The 14177-nt window shown below is 57.3% G+C and overlaps 1 protein-coding gene across 2 annotated transcripts; it reads right to left on the bottom strand.

Moving 5' to 3' along the window:
• Nucleotides 1–1533: 1533 nt before the first annotated feature.
• PLP1 (proteolipid protein 1) lies at nt 1534–8730 on the bottom strand. Of its 2 annotated transcripts, none has more exons than XM_032702050.1 (7): nt 8594–8730; nt 6126–6312; nt 5388–5649; nt 4414–4582; nt 4121–4194; nt 3954–4019; nt 1534–3568 (listed from the first exon to the last, which is right to left on the bottom strand). In XM_032702050.1, exons 1-7 carry the CDS (start codon nt 8595–8597, stop codon nt 3497–3499), a joined length of 834 nt encoding a protein of 277 aa, XP_032557941.1. In that variant the 5' UTR covers nt 8598–8730; the 3' UTR covers nt 1534–3496. The 2 variants fall into 2 exon arrangements, with proteins under 2 accessions (XP_032557941.1, XP_032557942.1); XM_032702051.1 differs by having other exon boundaries at nt 5493–5649.
• Nucleotides 8731–14177: the final 5447 nt, after the last annotated feature.

Here is a 14177-nt window from a genome sequence, read left to right as displayed (position 1 = left end):
TGATGGGCTTTACAGAGATGTGCTTTGGTGCGAGGCATTTATTTATTCCCTGTCTTTTCTCAGCCAGTTCCTGGAGGGCACTGCGTGCCCAGGAAAGGAGCTGTGAGGGTAGGACCCATGTACCCGGGGGGTGGCAGCCGGGCACAGCCAAGGGCACACCTGAGGAGTCTACATGTGTCCTTCAGCCCCCGGACTCGCCCGGCACCCTGGCCATGCCGGCTGCTTTCACACACCACCTCCCACTGCTGTCCCCAGCCCTCACCACGGCCGGAGTGGGCACCAGTCTCCGCCAGGGGAAAGAGATGGTGTTTTGTTCCCCAGCTCGCTCCTGCCCAGTGGCTGATTGTGCACACACAGGGCCCTTTCAGCATGGGGAGAGGAGGGTGATGGCATCTGGGAACGCCGGGAACAAAGGGCCCTGTTGATGCTGGCTGCAGCCCCACGAGTTTCTGTGAGCTGGGGCAAGGCTGAGGTGCAGGCACAGCTGTGCCACTGAGCTGGGGCAGCAGCAACCCATGAGCTAAACCTCCCCTGGCCAGGATGCATGGGAAAGTGCTGCCTGCCTGCAGGGGGTTGAAGCCAAGGGAGAGAGAGGGAAGGGTGGGATTTGGGCTACAGTCCCACTTAGGAAGAGCAGAGAAGGTCCTGGCCGAGGGTAAGGATCAGCCTGACAGCTCCCAGCCCACTCTGCTGCTCCTGGGCACATAGCCATGTGCCTGAAATCTGCCTTTCAGACAGACCTGCTGCAAACTGGAGTGGTCCAGGGTTCTTAGCGTGGGTCTGGGAGCATCCTTCTGTGGCCTCTCTCCCTGCACAGCTCCTGGGGAGAATTTCCAAGAGAAGCAACATCTGAATCAATATTTTTTGAGCAGCTGCTGTGGAAACAGGCACTTAAGAGCAGCATGTGTCTGATCAGAGACAGAAAGGCAGCAGTCAACCCACGCACCAGCACACTGTTAAAAATCCTGCAGCAAGAGGCTGGACACATAGGGCCCTGTGACAGTCCAGTGTGCCCTTGTGCTTAACCAGGACCATCCTATTCCACACAAGACTTTCTACAAGTGAGGGAATTACACGCTCTGTGTGGCTCTGGACGCGCTTGTTCCAAACATGTTGCAGCTTGAGCTGTGCAGGTTGGTTTTGCTGTGGTTGTGCTGTAGCTGCTGCATAAGGAGACATGACAGAGGCTGTCACCACATGGGCTGAGTATTAAAGGGCAGCAGCACATCACCAAACACAATCAAGTGGCTGCTACAAGACATCAGGTTTCCTCTTGGTGGCTGGACGAGAAATAGAGGTTTTAAGGGCTCCCCAGCTGGGAACAAAGATTTTGAAGTCGGGGTTATGAACCTCATGGCTGGAGCGAGTTGATTAACTCCTGAAGGGACTGCTGGCCAGTAGTGGGGCTGAAAAGTGCTGCTCCTCTGAGCCCTTCTCCTCTGCAGCCTCCCCTTCCCTGCTTATTTTTTTTTTCAGCTGTGGGCAGGGTGGGGTTGGGAAAGCCAGCACAACAAACGGACAGGCAGACGTATACCTTGTTCAGAATGTTCTTAATTTTAATTTATTTTCTTTAATTTTTATAAAATACATCTTGTAAGATAAGTCTCTAAAAACTTGCTCCTTTTTATTGCTTGTTAACAAGTTGAAATTCTAGATCAGAAATGAAGGAAACACTTTCAGTTGATTAACTCTTTTTGCCCGTGTGTTTGTCTGTGTGTGTGTGTGCGTGTGTGTGTGCATGTGGGGGGTCTGGGGCCAAGTGTGGGAAGGAGGATCTGGTTATTTTTTGTTAAATGGATATCAAATAAAACCCCAGCAAACCCCAAGAGAGATAGCGTTGATGTGAATTTCCAGATCTTGACTGGTTTCTCCCCACCCTGCCACCCCGTCCTGGCATCTCCCCCCTCCCCATCCCATGTGCGTTGGTAGCCTGGCCAACCTATTTCAGCATTCCCGGCGGCAAGGATCCTTCAAATTCACTGCTCAGCAGATCTGCCTCTTTATCCTTGCCCCTGCTGAAACCAGCACTTAAAAAATATATCACAATAATACAGACACAGGAAAAAAAAAAAAGAAATCCATGCAAGATGGAGCTACAGTCTGCCACTGAAAGTAGTTTCTCCAATAAATAAAAACAAAGATTAGCATTAAGGAGAGGCAGGGAAGAGCAAATCAAAATACCAGTTGTTGGGGGAGGACTGGAAGCAGCATTTTGGCAGGCCTGGCTGGAGCCATGCTACCCAGCCAGAGGGCTTTCCTCCAGCTGGAGAACAGTCGTGGAGGAGAGGCCACCTCCACCAAACCCCTTGCCCTGCTGCCCCACTCCATGGGGAAAGACTGAACTGGCACCAGAAAGGATCTGGATTGCAGAGACTGGCTGCGTTTCTGCCCCAAACCACCACCTTTCCTTCCCTCCTCAATTCCTCCAAGGGTTTCACCTGGAAGCAAGATGCCGCCAGTCCCTCCCACCCCGGCAGTCACCAGGCAGCTGTACTGACTTGTAGGAAAAGAGGGTGAGGGGACGAAGGGGACAGAGCGAGGGACGGTTACATCTGACGTGGGTGAGAAGCAGAGGAAGCTCTCCGGTGCAGCAGAGGTTAGAGAAGCAGACATCACCCCAGAGAAGAGCACCATTGTGAAGGACCGAGAGCGTGCGGCGAGCGCGGCGCTGGCAGGGCAGGGCAGGGCACGCGGTCCTGAGGGTTATCCCCTGCCTATGGAGGGATGGCTCTGGCTCTACACTCCCAGGGCTTGCTGCAGAGATGTCCCCTCTCAGTCAAACCTATTTGCTGCCTCTCTGCTGCCTGGAGGGTAAAGCCAAGAGTCCCCCTTTGTCTACAGAGACACCAAACTCCTTTAGGCTTTAATAGGGGCAGCTGGGTTAGGGCTTTATCGGCATTGGGGTCAGCACTCTCTTCTCCACACTGGGAAGATCCTTGCCCTGAACTCCCTTTGCCTTGGCTGCAGCAGGCAATTTAGGTTAAATTCATCTCTCTCTGCTAAGGAAAAAAAAAAATCCTTCTCTTATTCTCCATCCATGGGTGGTGACAGCAGACAGCTCCAGGAGAGTCTTTAGCAATGGTACCAGGACTGGGCCAACTTCCTTTTCTCTCTGGGTAGCCTCTTGCTACTCACGGAGCAACCTACATGGATTTCTTCCTCCCAGGAGCATGAAGGCCTTTGCTCATCCCCAGGCAACAAGAGGGACACTGGAGTAAGTCCCTCCTCTTCTCTGGCTGGTTTTGACGGGCTTGGCTCTAGAGCGAACCGGTTATGGACGAGCAAAGAGAGAAAAGTGCATGAAGAGGTGTCCATTGGTGGGAAGCTCTCCTTCCTGGTCACACTCAGCACGATGGATGCGAGGGAGGAAGAGGAGGGGAGTCATCAGCGAAGGCAGAGTTAAGGCAGGAGACCTGGTGTCAGGTGGCTGCAGTGTTAAAGCCTCGGGGTTAGAGAAAAGAAGGGTGCTTGGTCTGGCTGGGCTCCGCCGCGCGGGCTAGAACTTGGTGCCTCGGCCCATCAGCTTGAGGACTGCGAAGTTGTAGGTGGCGGCGATGATGAAGGTGAGCTGTGGGTGGGAAGAGAGTGAGCGAGGGGGCGTCCCCCAGCCCCACACCCCAACAGGGCAGTGCCCTGCAGAGCCCCATGGCCCCACTGCACCATCAGGACACTGCAGTGTCCTGTCACTGGCGTAAAGCGAGAGGGGCAAAGGCAGGGGACTCAGTGCATTGGCAGCAGGACATCTCCCTGTAGCTCTCCTAAAGCCTCTCCAGATCCCCTCCAGCAGCCACCTCCACCTTCTTATGGCCTCAGTTCACCATCTGCACTTACGTGCCAGAAAATGACACGAGCACAGGCTCTGTCCCATCCATGCCCACCACCTCTGCTGTCCTTTGCCCCCACTTCCGTGCCAGGCGGATGAGAACGGCTGGGCAGGGGGAGCACTGACTCACCAGTGAGACCAGCGTGGCAGCTGCCCCCACAAAGGCTGCGATGAAGAGGTGGAAAGTCATCTGGAACTGCAAGGGAAGAGAGGAGTGAGCTCCCAGTGTCCCATGTGCTGCCTGGGCAGGCCAGGGGAACTGAGGGCAACACACATGGAATGGCAGGAAGCACTTACCTCGCTGGTCTTGCAGATGGAGAGCAGGTTGGTGCCACACACCTTGCCAGGGAAAGCATTCCAGGGGAGGACACCTGGGAAGATGAGGGAGCCAGGTGAGCTGGGCACAGCTGCCAGCTGGCTTCCTTGCTCAGCTTCCCACAGCCACGTGTGTCATGCACACCCTGGTGTTTCAGGGCTCTTAAGCACTTGCCCTGCTTTATCCCAGCCTAGTGTGCCTGGGCCCTCTCCTCCATCCCTGAGCCCTTTTCCACCCTGAGCCCTGGCTCCTGGGTGGTGAACCCAGCACTCACCGTACATCCTGGCATCAGCACAGAGGGTGCCAATGCTGGCCGTGGTCTTGGTGGGGTTGGCAATGGACTGGCAGGTGGTCCAAGTGTTAAAATAGATGTAGACGGGCACCGCAGAGCAGGCGAAGACCAGGAGCCAGATGATGGTCAGGACGTAGGTAATGCCCACAAACTGCAAGGAGCAGGACAAACCAGGGCAGAGCCGTGGTTACCGAGGGTCCAGGGACATGGACAGGGGAGCGCGAGGTTCCCCAGGCAGGGGAGGGTGTGGGGCAGGTGTGGGACTGCGATGCTGCTGCATCCAGCTCTGCCAAACCCAGCGTGTCCCCAGGCAGCCAGCACAGGGCAGCAGCCCCAGCCGGGCGCTCCTGTGGCTCACGGGGACAGTGCCAGTCCCGGATCCACGCCCGGCTACATGTGCATGGGGGTGACCAGCAGCAGCAGGATGGCTGCCACTTTCGGTGGGGGGAGGGATAACCGTGGCCACGGCCAAGCAGGGTTTGGTCCCTGCGGGAGGGCAGCTGCAAAACTGCCTTGGCGTGTCAATGTGGCTCTCCTGCCCTCCCTCCGTGGTGCCACCCCAACCAGCCCCCGAGGGAACCACAGCCATGCCCCTCTGCTCCCCCAGGCCACAAGGTCCCTTTGCCAGCACTTTGTCATGGTTCCCAAGCACAGCGGAGAGGACGATCCCAGGGGAACCAGGTGCCATAGAGCTTTGGGCTGCCAAGCACTGCAGCAGGGATGCTCACAGCTCTCCCTGCCAACGCTCAAGCATGAAGCAATTTGACTAAACGGGGCCATTTGGGCTGCTTTGGTCCCCAGGGGCCACGGCAGGCCTGGGGGAGGGCGACCAGGCTGCGCTTCCCTTTGGGATACCCCAAAACCCGGACGGCCCCAGTCTCCTGCCCTTTGGCCACGCCGAGCGTGGCGAACCCGCTGGGGCGCGCGAAGGGGTGTCAAACCCCGGTTAAGATCACCTTGTCAGGATGTCCTAGCCACTTTCCCAAACACTGACACACCCGCTGCCACGAGTGAGCTCGCTGGGGGCCTCGCGCTCCCCTCCCTTTCGGGCCCCCAGTTACCGTAGCGCTGAGGCCCTTGCCGCAGATGGTGGTCCTGTAGTCCCCAAAGATTTGCCGGACGGCGCCGGTAGTGTAGAAGCCTTCGGCCAGCAGCAGGGATCCGTAGAGGAAGAAGAAGGAGGCTGTGCCATAGATGAAGTACTGAAAACCATGGATGCTGCCAGGGAGAGGAGTGGGCAGGGATGTTCAGGTGATGGAGAGCTCAGCCCTGCGTGGCCACCATGACTTACCCCTCCCCACACCACTCCAGAGGGACCGAAACGGAGGGTGAAGCTACAAGAGGAGCAAGCTGGGGCAAAGCTGTGGCGAGCAAGGCTGTGGGCTGCCACCAACTCCCTCATACCCTCCATACCTACCCAGTGCAGAGGTCCAGCTCTACCCAGGGCACCTAGTGAGGGCCAGATAAAAAATGGCATGAAGTGAAAACAAGTGGCCACTGGACCCTGCCATGGAGCTGTGGCACCGGCACATGGCAAAGGCAGCTTGGGGGCTCCATGTCACTTGGTGACATCATTGCCCTGGCCAGCCCCATTGCCCTGGCCAGCCCAACTGGACACCCTGTGCTGGCAAAGAACAAGACAAAGACATGAGGGGCTCTGGTGTGAGGGAGATACCCTGCAGCAGGGTACTTACATGTCGATGAGATACTCATAGTCCTGGAAGTTTTTGGAGAAGTAGGTCTCAATGAGCTGCTCAGTGCCTGTGAGGGCTTCATGCCCACAGCCACAAAACAGTGCTACCCCAAAGAAGCACAAGCCAGTGGCAACCAGTGAAGCAAAGGGTGCCCCGATGAGACATCTGGCACAGCACTCCAGTAAACCTGTGGAGAAAAGAAGGGAGGTGGGACGAGACTGCCGGGATGAGGACTGCTTGGAGCCTACAGCTCAGGGGCAGGCAAGCTCAGGGGCAGAAAGGTGCCTGGCAGGATGAGGGAAGCACATTAAAGGAAAACCCAGAAATGATTCCTCATGGTGCTGGGGAGCCAAACCCAGCAGCTTCCCTGAGAGCTCTTTAAGTAGCACGCAGGAGCCCACCTAAGGGTGCCTGGGGATGGGGGTGATGGCAGCGTGGGGCTGTGAGGGGCCAAGGCGAGCCAGCCATGCTGACCTGTGAGAAATGAGATGGAAATAGAGCGTGATACAGTGTAATGCCAGTGGGACCTGGCAAACAAGCTGCTAATGGGCTCCCCACTGCTGGCACAGCCCAGCAGCCACGCCAGCTGCCTGCAACGTTCTTTTGCCATCAGAGATGAAGGGGAGCCCAGCACCTCCACAGAGGCAAACCCCAGTGCAGATCCAGCAATGTGGCACAGTCTGGGACAGCCCAGCAGGAGCCAGCATGCACCCCGAGCTCTCCAGAATTCCAGGTGGCACACTGGGCTGCACTTGTCCCCTCGCCTGGCACCCTGTGGGCAGCTGGGGCTGCAGCAGCCCCTTTGCGTGGGCAGATGTGCTTATGGAGAGGAGCCATGGCAGTTCCCTGAATGACAGCACTTGTGCAATAGATTTAGTCCTCCAGGACCTGTGTGTGGGGAGGGAAAGCGAGGACACCTGCCAGCGTGCTGCTTGGATTGCTTAAATGCTGTTTTTCTTCAGCAGTGGGGCCATGGACACCTGCTCCTTCTGCATGTCAGGGCTAACCCAGGAGGGTTAGCTTGGATTCCCAATGGGCTGGGTTTGGAGTGCTCAGCCAGCCACTGTCCTGCCTGCTTTGGGGGCAGGAAGCCAGGTGGCTTTGCAGCCACTGGCATCTGGGTCCAGAGCATCAGTTTGGCTTCAGCTAAGCTGGGACAACCTGCTGCCCTGGCTGTATGCAGGGAAGCTGCTCCCCTTCCCCAAGATGTGGGCTCTTGCACCCCACTGCCCAGGGCACAGTGGCTGCCTGTGCACATCCCATCTGGCCATAGCATTTCTGCCTTGAATGCCAAGAAGGCCCCCACGCCAAACCCACGCTCCCTCCACGAATCCCACAGTGCTTATCTCCTCCCTCAAAGGACAAGGAAGCCGTGGGGTCCTGGCCAGCAGCGCTGTCCCCTCCCCACTGGGAGCAAGGTTGCGCAGTGGCACCGAGGACAATGGGGGATTGTCCTGGCACTGCCACCCCAGTGGCTGCCCCATGCCAAGAGCAAACAGGGAACAAAGGCAGCGCTATAGGGGAGTGCTGGGACCCCTCCCTCTTGTTTGCCTTGGACAGAGTAGCTCCAGGGGGGGCCCCACTCAGCCTGGCCAGAGCTGCTCCCAAACCTTTCTGGGACCCACAGGGACGGCCCTGTGCACCCAGCAGGGTGCTGGGCCAAACCTGCCTTTCCAATTTTTATTTTTAGCCACCTGGGAAGTGGCATGGCAGGTGCCTGTGCTGGGGCACAGGGAACGGCTCCGTTCCCAGGAGACTGCGAATCCCGGGATGCAACAGTGTCTGACAGGCTCCTGCCCCAGCCCTTTGGGCTTTGGGAAGCTACACTGGGGATGCCTAGGGAGGGCAAAGGAGGAGAGAAAGAGCCCTTGTGCCGCACAGTCCTGAGTCTTGTACACAGGCTCAGCTGCTGCCAGCACCAAACAATGTGCTGCAGGCAGGAGGAGGAGGCAGTGTGCCAGCAGCACAAGGCACCCCTGGGAACAGGGCAGCCCCGATGTCCCGGGGGTATGCTGGTGAGTATTAGCTCTGTTGTAGGGAAACTGAGGCACAAGGAGTGTCTCCGTTTTCCCAAGGCTGCTGGCATACAAGCAGCACGAGCTGTGACAGGTCTCAGGACCCTGCCTGGACCTCCCAGCTCCTGCCAGCCCCCAGGCAGGAGCTCTCATCTCTCCAACCCATGAGGTGAGGGCTTGGGTGGGATAAGCTGTGGGAATGGCATCTGTCCCCACAGACAGCTCACGAGCACACGGGGGACAGAAAACTGCTTTGGGAAAGAAAGAAAACGCCATCCCTGCCACGCCAAGGCATCCCCCCTAGCAGCTCCCATGGCCGGCATGGCCACACCGGGGTCACCAGGACCTCACTGGTGCCAGAGGAAAGTTTCAGGGGGCTTTGCTCTGGGATAGGGTCCCCAGGGCCACCAGTGACAGCTCCCCGGGTGGCTGCCACCCTCACCCCATACTCACCCATGGCGCTGGACTTGGTGAACTGCCCCGACCGCCCGCTCGGCTGCTTCGGTGCTGTCTGTGGAGCCCTCGCCTGCCTGGCGGTCCCACGCCCTGAATTCCCCCCTCTGGGTGCCTGTCCCGCTCTCCAGCAAAGAAAAGGGCTCTCTGAGTGACAGCCACCCCCCTTAAAGGGACCGGACCCCGCCCTCCCCCGGCCCCCCCAGCACCCCTTGGCTGCCAGCTCCTGGGTGCCCGGTGGCTGCCTGGGCACAGCTGCCCCATGGTCCCCCTCAGGGCTCTTGGGGAAAAAGGCTTTTGCAAAAGAAAATGAGAAGTTTGGGTGCAAGGGGGAGCGGGGAGGGTGTCCCCCCTCCTCGGTGGCTCTGGGGATGCCCCCCCGGGCCCATCAGGCTGTGTTTGTCCCAGCTGCCCACTGTGGCAGTGTGGGAGAACAGCGTCAGTGATGCTCCTCTGTCACCTCCCTGACCAGTGGTGAATAAGGGTGCCCTGTCCCAGAGACCTGTTTTCATCTTTGGGGGCTCCAGACTGGGAGCTTTCCCCCTTTTGGCAGGAATCCTGCAGCTACTCTCCCCAGCCCCGTGACCCCAGCAGGGGAATGGCACTAGGGTGGGCACAGCCATGGGGTCCCCGTGGCTTTAGGGCTGTAGCAGGTGGATCCTGGTCCCTTGGGTGCCCCACGTCCCAGGGGTGCCCCCAGTTCCCAAGGGTGCCCCCAGCTCCCCTGTGTGCTGCAGCTGTGGAGCCAGTGCTGGGCCAGGGAAGCCTGCAGAGGGCAACCGGCCCCTTCCCGGCAGGCACAGGGTGGACAAAGCCCCGCTGTGTCCCTCAATGCCCCACTTTGTGCCAGGCAGCGAGGTGGCAGGGCCTGGCTGTCCTCAGGACTGGGGACACTGGTGGGCTGTGGCAAGCTAGGAACCAGGGTGGGCACCCTGTGGGGACCCCTGTCCCTACCCTGCCCACCCAAACAGCCACCCCTCGGCTGGCCCACAGATGGGTTGGGGGGAAAACAGCACTTGGGCACCTGTGCAAAAGCTGCTGGGGCTTCATGGTGTCCAGCTGCACCCTGCACCAGGGGGACACAGTGCCTGACCCCCCCAGCACCACTCCCTGCCTCAGTTTCCCATTGCAAGGCAGGATGGCAGAGGGAATCCTTGTTGGCTCGTCCCTGCCAGAGAAAACACTGCTGGTTCTCAGGTGGGGAAGGGAGGATGCATCCCTGTTTGCCAGCCAGGAGAGGGACATTCCAGGCTGGTAAAAATAAACATGCTTATAAATCAATGCGGATCACCTTGTGATTTGTTCTGACCCTCGGGCAGTGGCCAATTATGTCCAAAACTGCCACATCTCCCCCCAGAGCAATTAAGGGCTTAGCTACCTGCCCTCATCAATAGACCCTGGGACAGCCACGGTGCCCCTTGTGAGGTGTCAGCTGGGGACTGATGGACAAAGCTTGGAGAAGGTTTTCCCTTCCCCAGCCACACAAAATCTGCACTGAGACACTGCAATGGGCTGCACCAAAATGAAGTTTTGAGAGGAACACAAACACACATCTCTAAATACAACCCCCTGTGTGGAAAGGCCTCTCTAGAATGTTTCTGTGTTTCTCTCTTCGGTCCTCTCCACCCCTGCAGCTCAGACTCAGGCTTTCCCTGGGCCATGGGGAAAACAAGCTTGGGGCTGGGGGTACAAACAGGTGACATCAATGGCAAAGGGAGAGCCACAGAGGCACCACTGATCCATGCCACTCCACTGCTTTAGGGCAAAGAAGTGAGATGGGAAAAGCGAGCAGCAGAATGTGGGAAAGAGGACAGAGGACCAAAGCATCGTCCCTGTCCCCTGTCCCCATCCCCATAGGCAGCCACCTCATGCATAATCACCGCTGACTGTCACACTTGTCCCATCACTCTGATGGCACAGAACAGCCTCCTGCTTGTCCTGGCCCCCCTGGCACACAGTGGGCATTGGGGTGGCCCTCCCTGGGGTGAGCCAGGAGGTGGCAGGGAGACCAGTTGTAGAGGGGCCAGCTAGGAGAAGGGGGATTCCTGCAGTTTCAGGGAGGATTTGTTTTCCCCACTAATTAATCTCTTTGCTTACAACCCCACAGGCTCATTTTCTGCATTCCCCAGGGCATGGGGCTGGGTTTTCAAAGATGCACAGTGGCCAAAATCAGCATGTGCTGACTCTGCAGAACACGGAAAGCGCCTCCACCCTGATCCCCCAAAATGCAGGCACAGCCCCAGGACACCCAAGAGGCGCCAGCAAATGGCACGTGCAGTGCCCTTATCCATTATACATCTGTCAGCAGGAGAAATCCCAGTGTATCTTGTCACAGCTGAGAACCTTGCTGCTATTTTTAGGCAACTGCTCCTCCGGTCAGGCTGAATTTCTCATTCTCTGCTGCTGATTTTAACTGTCCTTCTTCACCCAGCTCACTGCCCTGGTTCACCCATCAGCAGGGTAAAAACACCCCAGCTGGGGAACCCGAGACTTGCCCTGGCTCTGCTCTCCCCAGCAGCCAGGGATTTTCCTGCCGTGCAAAATCTCCTGTTTTCCCAGGCAGCCCCATCCAACCCAAGAAGAGATGATGTCGAGAATGAGTGTTTTAAGGTCACTTCAAGAATTTCTCAGATCATAGTGTGGCCAGGGGGGGCCCTGGTGACCACGGGAAGGTTGTGGCAGCACTGGCAGCATCTGTCCAGCTGCCTCCTCCCAGGGGTGCCAAGGACTCTCACCAGAGCCAGCCCTGCTCCCGCTGCCCAGGCCTGGCTGTACTCACTGTCCTATTTGTATTCCTGGGCTGCTGCAAGGCTGCAAAATGTGCTAATAAAAATTAAATTAAAAAAAAGAAAAGAGGCTGGTAGAGGCTGTCAGAGGACAGGGGAGGCATGCTGAAGGACAGACAGACAGGCCAGTGTTGCAGGATAACAGAAGAAGGGCAGGGGCTGTTCAAGAGAGGAGCAGCTAAAACCCTTGTGGGGCTCAGCCAAGGGCTGAGCAAAGGGTACCAGCCTTGAGTGTGGGGTTTGGCAGCAGTGAGACCCTGCACCCTGAGACCTCCAGGGATGCTCCAGGGTTCTCAGGATCCCCAGCAATCAGGGTTGGAGGCAGTGCAACACCCTGCTGGATAACCTGGAGGCAGAGCCCTCCTCTCTGGCACCAGCACTCACCTCCTGTCTGCATCTGTTGCTGGAGTTTACCTGGCAGCACAGAGGGAGGTGCTGGCCAGCTGGGATGACACCCGAGAAGAGTTCACCTCTAACCCAGTCATCCTTTAGAGGTGATGAGCAGATATCTGTGCTCTGTTTTGGTGTGCCTGGATGATGATGCAGGAGCCTGGTTTTTTAAAGGTACCAAGTTTTTAAATTCAGAAGATCTCCTCGTGCAGCCCACACACCCTGTCCAGACTCGCTGGGTGGCAGGGGGGGCACCAGCTCTCCAGCTGTGCTTGGGGCAGGTTGTCTGCCATCCCAGAGGTGACATATGCAGTAGCCCTGCTGCCACCCTGCTGCCTCCACATCTCCCACAGGCTGTGCTGCCCAGATGGGCGCAGGGGTGCAGGCTGTGCCTGTGCCAGGGAGAAATCAGGGGTTCAGGCAGCTGCTGGCAGCAGAACCGAGGGCCCAGCTGATGTGAAGGGCAGCCCAGGCACTGGAAGGCTTGCTGCCTGCTTGCTGCTCCTTTTACCCCCCAAACATCCCCATTCTTTACTGCAGAAATTAGGGATAATACAATGGTCCAAATGACTTTCTTATTATGGTTTCTAATTTCCCCACAAAATTCTCACCAAGCTTCCAAGTGCAGCGAGCCCCTCAGACTAATTACAGGTTTGTGGAGAAGGTGATTTCCCCTGGCTGCTTTTCCAGCAGATTTGTCTTTCACATCCACCGCTTTTCTCCTTGATTTTCTGGAGGGTAAACAGATGCCTCACTGTGATGTTCTCAGAGCTGTTCATTACCCTCTCGCTCTGCCATTCACAGGGTCATATTCTTGAACTGTTCTCATTTACTTTTCAGAAAATCCTGGAAGGGAAACACAAATGTCATTCTACCTCCTTGAAGTGGGTGGTATATGAGAACAGCAAATACAGCCCAGGATCACTGTTTCTATGTGCCCCTGTGAAGCTGGAGTTGGCTCTGTAAAGGAAGGGTGGAGGCAGTGCCAGGGCCAGTGCTCAGTTCTGGGGTGTCCCCATTTATTTCTTGCTGCCCATGGGACCCATTTTCAAAGGTTTGCCCACATGTGCCAGGGTGACATCCTTCCCAGGAACCAGGGGCTGCTCTGAGCCCTGTCCCCAGGCTGGCAGGATGCCCAGATGGCACCTGGCTTGCAGCAGGGCTCTCCCAAAGGATGAGCAAGTGAGCAGTGGGAAGGTGATGGTTGGACTGAACAGCAGAAGGACAGCAATAAGAACACCCAGGGTGGCATTTCTGCCACAGCTCTGTGTGCCCAAACAGAACAACCCACAAACACCATGCAGGTTCCTCTCCCAGGGTGGCTCTGGGGACCACAGATCCAATTGCTGCTTCAGGCATTACCTTGATGCCTGAGGTGACTGGCTGAGGTGATGCCACTGTGCAGCCCCCCTGTGTCAGCAGCTGCACAGGGAGAATCAGCCTCACTCTCTGCAGATGGTGAGGTGGCAACCTGGGGATGGATGAGATGCCTTTGCCAGAATGCCACTTGCAGCAGGGACCCCAGAACAGACAGCATGGAGCCCATAACAGCGTGGGAGGCAGAGGATTGAGTGGGGATGAACCTGAGATCACACTGGGCTCCTCATGGCACCATCCTCTGCAGCCACATGACCAACACCAAGGGAGTGGTACCCAGCATGCTGTCCCCTCCCAGGCATGGCTTCACTGGCACGATGACATCTACCAGCTCCATGGGATGAAGGTGCCTTCAAGGCAGCTCCACAGACTGACTCCCACAGCCAAGACTCCCCCTGGAACTGCAGCTGGCTGACCTGCTGCTGTTTGCATCTGTGCAGCAGTCGGAGGATTTGCCATCTAATTAAATCCTCCATCTCCACCACAGTGGCCATGCTGGGGTTGGAGGGGGGAAGCAGCAGGGGCACAGAGAAGGGGGCCTGCTTTCTTTTTCCTTCTCCCCTGTGCTTCCTGCCAGATGCTGCAGATGTGTAATACTTTCTTTTCTAAACTTGTTCCTCCTGGAGGTCTTCAGTTGAAGAAAAAAAAAAAAAAGAAGTCCCACCCTGAGGCAGACAGCCTGTAGATAAAACCCCACAATCTGCTCCCAGTGATCTCCTTCTGCCTCCCTGCTCGGAGGCTGCTGGGGCTGAGGGCAGGAGAGCTGTGGGAGCCAGAGCAGTGAATGGAGCTCATCAAACCCCAGCGCTGCCGCAGGGAGAGATGAACATCACCATGGCAACTGTGACCAAGGATGCACAGAGCTGGGTACCCCAAAGGGGGAGGAGACTTGGGGACCACACTGACATTGTCCCTGCTTCCCCACCTGCCACTCCTTAGCCTGGCACTGGCTGAGGCATTGATTCAGCCCAGCAGCTCTTCTCCTGCCAATGCTCAGGATGGGCAAAGAGCTGCAGGGGTGAGGGGACTAG

The sequence above is a fragment of the Chiroxiphia lanceolata genome, chromosome 14 (genome assembly GCF_009829145.1).
Source record: "Chiroxiphia lanceolata isolate bChiLan1 chromosome 14, bChiLan1.pri, whole genome shotgun sequence".
Taxonomy (NCBI): domain Eukaryota; kingdom Metazoa; phylum Chordata; class Aves; order Passeriformes; family Pipridae; genus Chiroxiphia; species Chiroxiphia lanceolata.
Note: the sequence above shows the minus strand (reverse complement) of the source record. Positions and strands in the feature narration are given on the sequence as shown.